Source organism: Boleophthalmus pectinirostris, unplaced genomic scaffold (genome assembly GCF_026225935.1).
Source record: "Boleophthalmus pectinirostris isolate CB_2022bp ecotype Guang Dong unplaced genomic scaffold, ASM2622593v1 HiC_scaffold_4, whole genome shotgun sequence".
Taxonomy (NCBI): domain Eukaryota; kingdom Metazoa; phylum Chordata; class Actinopteri; order Gobiiformes; family Gobiidae; genus Boleophthalmus; species Boleophthalmus pectinirostris.
Window position 1 is genome coordinate 7,002,145 of NW_026571353.1, and position 6,884 is coordinate 7,009,028.

General features: G+C 40.3%; 1 protein-coding gene across 1 annotated transcript in view; it reads left to right on the forward strand.

The window, feature by feature from the left end:
• The window catches only part of nsmfb (NMDA receptor synaptonuclear signaling and neuronal migration factor b), a 145,311-nt gene extending 138,966 nt beyond the window's left edge, over positions 1 to 6,345 (forward strand). The window contains exon 17 of the mRNA XM_055161716.1: positions 6,248 to 6,345. Coding sequence (XP_055017691.1) covers positions 6,248 to 6,345 — 98 coding nt within the window. The remainder of the gene's footprint in view (positions 1 to 6,247) is intronic.
• The last annotated feature ends 539 nt before the right edge of the window (positions 6,346 to 6,884 follow it).

Genomic DNA, 6,884 nt, shown 5'->3' on the forward strand with positions numbered 1-6,884 from the left:
CTGTGTTATAATGTTGTTCCTTCATCAAAAACATACCAGGAGTTGTGTTTTGTTTCATTCATTCATTTGCTTTAACACACAAACAATGCATATTTACCCTCTGTTCTGTTGAATGTAGGTAGTCGATAAATCGGAATCAGTTCTCCCGACATCCGGTGTAAATGCGTTCCATTGCAACAGTTCGGGAAAATATGCATGCCCGAGAAAGTGTGATGTAACATCAGGTAAACATTAGCAGTCGGCGACTCAGTTATGGCAGTTTGACTATTATATGTTCAGAAAAAAAAACTTGTGTCTACTGACAAATGATGTGAAAGAGTCTAAAGTCTAAATGTCACTACAACATTTTTAGAAGACACTTTCTCTACACATACACAACTGAACATATCAAAATGACCGAAACACAGTTATCCATGTTTACTGTGTGCCCCGATATTTTTGCTGTGATGTAAATCTAACCGACTCTAGAACTGAACCAGCCCGAGTTTGTGTTTCAGAACCTTGATTTGACTGACCGTCCATTGCATTTTCTCAGGGTGGAGATCGTTTTTTCCCCCAAGTCCCGAGCGCAAGAGACTGCAGCATTCTTCTCTCCAACAGAAAACACTCGGTTCCACCTTGTGAAATCATGCGGTAATACAGGAAGTGCTCCATTGTGTTTTTGTAAGCTCTATAGATCTTCACTAAAATCAAATCATCAATACTTTCAGCCCTGCAATTGCTGAACAAAAGGTAAAGGTAGCTGTTAACTTGAATACTACCACTTCATGACATCACAAGGTGGAAGAGAGCATTTTGAGCTGTGGTGATGTAGACAGACTAATAATAAAGGATTACTCAAACATGTGAATGAAACAAAACACATCTCCACATATGTTTTTGATGCTCTAACAACAATTTTACATGGCTTAAAGCTCAGAAGAGTCAAATTCGCGCAATATAGAACCTTTTAAAGTGCAGGTATTACACAATGTTACCAAAAGTCAAATCTTTGGTTATAAACTAGGCCAGCTACATTTTACATTGACGGTTGAAGCCCTGAAGAGAAATTAGTAATGTAGGTAGGCTAAAACATCCCACGAGCTTCACAAGAGGAGCTCAGCAGGACCATTATCGATGTGTTTTGTCCTGGATTCGTGACAGTAGTAGCTCATTTGCATCCCACGCCCTTGTTTTTAATACAACCTGCTAAAAGCTACCTGGCACAGACGAGTTGTCAGCAAGTCCTCCAATTAGCGATGATGCTTTCACTGTTCTCAAATATCAAGGGGCTGTTTTTTACCCACATATGCTGCAGCTGACGGCGACACTTAACATCTTAGATACTAGCAATCCAGCTAATTGAGCAGCTCCAAAGTAGTTTTTAATGTCAGTGTGCAGTATTTATCCTAAAGAAATAAGTACTAGACAAAGTAACATTATTTGTAACAGTGGTTGTTTTCTAAGTACAGTCTTAATGCAAGGCCTTACCCGGGCCTACAACATTTAAAGTACAACAGTTTTTTTTCTGATTCTCATCTTTACTAAACGGTGGGATAATATCTGCTGTAAATATAAATTATAATTTACAGCAATCAAGGAGCAATTTGAAAACACAAGATAAAAAATATGTCATGATTTCCAACCAGGAAGTAAACCTAAAAAAGGCCAAACCTGGAGAATAATTGTGAATTTTCTAGCAAAACATTAATAATAATAATGATGCATCAGTTTTATATAGTGCTTTTTTGGACACTCAAAGACGCTTACATATTTAATTTTATTTATTTATTTATTTATTTATTTATAAGGGAAGCCCTTTGAGATGTAGCATCTCATTTGCGAGGGGGTCCTAATGCATTAACAAAAGCAGCATTTACAGAAGAGAAAGAAAAACAAATCAAAACAGAACAAAAGACAGACAAAGACAACATTCACACAGCACACAGACGGCATTCATACTATACAGTCCAGGATCCTAAGGTATACATCCATCTCTCTGATTTGATCATCACCCCACTTATATTTGTAAATGAGTGAAAAAAAAAAAAGCAACTCTATGTACAACAGAAAGTACATAGAACAAAAATGTATTTTTAGCGAAAACAAGAGCAGGGTGTTTTTAAGTGTCTTCAGACTGATGCCTTAAAATGGTGGATTGATGTAATTGATCTTATTGAGGAGAGCAAGTATATAACATAATATAATATAACAATTTTAACTGTATGAATAGTCTAACCTATCATAGGCACTTTAAATAACATTCAAGTTTTAAAATTTTCTTCCATTATGAGTCAAAACAACTTGATTTCAGAGACACATAGAACATGGTGTAGGAGACGGGACTGGAGCATGGTGTGGTTGAGGGTGTAGGTGCAGAGGGGGCGGGGCTCACGCGGGAAGGTGCGGGTTTAAAAGTGTGCACTTACCTGTTACCCAGTTTTGATTGAGGGTCAGGGCTGGGTAGCCGAAATGTTTGTCTACCGCCACTCTTTATACTCACCCTTTATTTTCCAACTGGTTTTATCTATCTTCTTTGCTGCGCTGGGATAGCTGTATGTCTGGTAATAAATATACAAAATGCATTCTGGATCCCAGTGTATTAGTTTACAATAGCCTCCATGACCCCAGGACCCACTCTGATCTTCCCAAGCAGCTATTAGGTTGGTCAATAAGCCGCTACACATGGGTTAACATGAAGGTGCAGCGTTACCTCGAGAAGTTGTCAGCGAACTAAAACAGTTTATTGCCATGTGATAAAATAAGTTATGGTGCTAAATGAACATTAGTGAGGGCGATACATCTTACCCGTATGCGTAAATGCAGGTGGGGGCGCAAATAACAGGAAGAAACGTCTCAAATTTCAGGAGCCGGACATCCAATCATACCTGATCGACACAACTAGCCTCGCCTCTGGGAGAGTCTGAAATTTGCTGAAATCCTCCAAGACACTGACATGATACAGACAGGACAGAGACTTTTGCAGGAGACATGCGCGGGGAGATATGGGGGTGATGCGCCGAGGAAGATGCTCGTTTGATTGTTTTACACTTCATACACACACCTCCTCATGGAAAACACACAAAGAAATGCAGATGATGCAGCTTTTAAGTTAAAGGTGATTGATGTCGCTGTAGAAGAAGGAAATCGAGCTGCTGCACGTGAGTTCGACATCAGTGAGTCGATGGTGAGACTTTGGTGACGGCAGCGTGACGAACTGACTCAATGCAAAAAGACGACAAAAGCTTTCAGAGGCCGATAAAAGCAGACGGCCCCAACATAAAAAATGCGGCCTATATATGTACAATTTTAAAATGTAGTTAAAATTTTGTTGATGCGGCTTATATTGAGGTGCACTCAATAGTTCAGAAAATACGATAGTTGTAGAAGTAGTTGTAGAGGTATTTTGGAAATAAATAAATACAAATATTAACAATTAAGTCATTTACAGTAGTTTTTGAAGATATGCAAAAAAGCTTATTGCGTACATTCTGAATAAATATAAATAATAATAATAAAATAAAACCTCTTGCGTGCTCTGTCTGAACTCTCCTTACACTCAGCAGTACGATTCTATCTAAAACTCAGCCCACAAGCCTACGTCACTCATTCTCCTACACGACAAATGTACAAAAGAATGATATAAAACACTGCTCTACAACTTCACAAATCTGACGCACTCACATTGTGTTATGATGGCACTTTGAAGGGTGGGCAAAGGGATGGAACATGTTAATAGGTTCTTTTTGGCATATATCGCATCTTCAAAACAAACAAAAAAAAAAAGGTAAGGTAACATTAGCAGTTAATACCCTCTTTAATCACCCTAGTGCAGCTCATACAGAAACTCATGTAAATCGGGTCAAAGCAGAGATCACAGTGACAGCCCATTCTTCTTCTGGGCCGCAGTGACACAGTGAATGATGAGTCAGCTCGCCGTAGACACTGAACACCTCAATGCCACAAACCGTCCTTCTCACCCTCACTATGTACGCTCAGCAAAGACACTGAAGTCAATACCCATGGTCAATATAATCAGGCCCGAGCAACACAGCACCACGCCATCAGCACAAAGTCTATTGTCCCAAAGCAGAGGAGACGACGCGTGGACTGGGAAAACATGGCAGATTTGTTCACTTGGAGTAAATAGTTTTCTGTTCAAACGGCCATGGTTCGTTGAGGGGATTGAAGACACAGCCAGGAAAATGTTTGCGTTTCACTTATCTTAAAAAGGTGTTTAATCAAAAGGAAGCTGTGTATTGTCGAATTGGAATGAATGTAAAGTGTTCATTTCCAACATAAAAGATGGGAAAATTGCTGTCAAATTTGGCAGCACAGTTTCTCCTCTGTGAGACTGATAAAGTTTTATATTAACTGTAAGAATATACAGAAGACCTAGATGCAAACAAGAAAAAATACATACATTGCTGCATCGTTTGCACTCCATTTCAGAATACTTTTTTGAGTTTCAGGTAAAGTAAATTTTGTGTGTGTTTTCCTAGTACCATATAACGCACACCCGTTTATAAGCTGCATTAAGCGAAACAAACGGACGACACTTGAGACTGATCCTTAGCCCAGGCGCCCACGATCCATTGGCAGATCGTGGTGTAATTCACCCGGCGTTGCCTCCCTGTCTTGGTAAATGTGGATTATGAATGTGAATGTGGGTGCACCATTTAAGTTTGGATTTTTATTTCCTACAAGGACGACTCAAATATACATTGAGTAATAATGTGTTTAATGCAGCTTTGCGCACATTTATTTACGTTTTACAGAAACTTAAAACCACATGGCTAATTTGCATAGAATATACGCGCTGAAAAACAACTCGCTCCTTTCTCCTTCGAATGCGGTCAGCTTCTGTTGGACTTCCTCCGCAAGACTCCTGACTACGGTAGTCGTAATGCTCCAACAATCCATCAAGCAGTGCGGCTTTGTAGCTTACCAAAATCATACTAAAACATTTTGACAGATTTTTGAGCACTGTGTACCACTTAAAATTAGTTCGAGGTCAGTAAGCACAACCAGAATTAATACATAAGGTGCATGGGATTATAAGGCGCACTGTCGATTTTTGAGAAAATTAAAGGATTTTAAGTGTGTCTTACAGTCTGAAAAATACGGTATATTATTTTACAAATTAAATCATAGCATAGTAGGAAGTAGAAATCAACAACAACACAATCACACTTCTAAGCAAGAAGGTCCCGGGCTCAATTCTCAAGTGGGCCCTTTCTATGTGGAGTTTGCATGTTCTCTGTCTCTGGTTTACCCTACCTCCAGAACATTCTAGTCAGGTTGGACCAGTGACGGGAGGAGCTGTACTTGACAACTAAAGACTGACAAACTTGACTGACAAATAAAGAACATAACTTCACTTAATCGCTTGGGGCAAATGTAGCCACCCAAACTTGATAGGTTAGGTTCAGCTTGCAGGATTGCTCAATTCGGGTTTTTTTGTGCAATCCGATTTTTTTGCAAGGTCATTCACATTTCCAATTAAATGCGGCTTGTATGTGATCTCCAGTGTGAACTTTAAACCCAAAAGTGTCCTGCATGTGAACTGGAGGACACGATGACGTCACACACAGCAAGCATGCTCAGTGTTGACAGAAGTCGCCTAAACACTGGGCTTGTCTCCAAAAATACGGTCCAGTTCTTCGTAAAATGGACAGGTTACACATCCACGGCTGCTTCGTTTGTTTGAGTCTTTAGCCTCCTTGTATTTGACTCACAGGCTCTTTATTTTTCGTTGACACTGGAGCCTGTAGCTGTGCTCGGACATTTCTTTGGCAACGATGTCAAAAATCGCCGGGTTCCGGTAAGATGCCTCCAATTCAGCCTGAAAACGACAATCCTCCCAAATATTAATTAAGTCATTAACCTGGTTTTCTGACTAGACTCCAAGCCTGACGTGTAGGTGGGATGAATGCAACTTGGCGGTTCAGACTGAACGGACATGTCAAAAGATCGGATATCTTTTGACATGTATCAGTTTTAGGAGCACATATCCAAGTGACCTGGGTCACATTTGAAAAAAAAATACGGATCTGTGTTGTTCAGACTGTTATTAAAAGATCAGATAGGGGGTTGCATAGGGGTGAAAAAATCCGATTTGGATCACATCAGGCTGCAGTTTGAGCATAGCCTTAGACAGAAATTTAAGAACGTCTCCAGACTTCTCTGAAGGATATATCTAAACATGTCAACATGTCTTATCCTGTAACCTTAGCCTAACAATCCTTTCCTTCTTTTTTCTCTTCAGGTAAAGAAATGATCGAGACCTACTTTGACTTCCGCCTGTTCCGCCTGTGGAAGAGTCGCCAACACTCTAAACTCCTGGACTACGATGACCTCTTGTGACCCCGCTGAAGTCAACCTACGATGGGCTCGATACTGCCTACTTTCCTCTGGAGTGATCCCTCTGCCCCGCTCTGACACCCAGACGGGCTTTGGCTGGAGCGCCCCCCTACTGTCGGACGTCCCGCATTGGCTGGCTTTGAGCTACACAGCCACAGCGTTCGGTTGGGACGTAGTCAAGTGTGTGGTTAGTCTCCATTACCTTTCCAAGATGGCGGAAAGGGATAGCGGAGGTGTTAGCTAGTACTGTCTACCGAGTTTTAGAGTAGAAGTTTAACCGCGATGAGAAGATTTGATGGTCCTTCTGCGTTTCTGAAGGAGTTTTTAGCTGAGAAGATGAGTGCTTCTATGTACATAAACAAGTGCTTTCTATAGCGTTAGCAATTACGAATCCAGCATCTCTTTCCATATTTTACGTGTGAAATCTAACCTTGATGTGACGCTGTATTGATTACAGCTTTTATAAAAGATTCAAATGGGTGTAATAGTATTTTGTACAGACTTGTTGTTATAACTCAGGTGAAAATCTTTTGTTAAGTTGA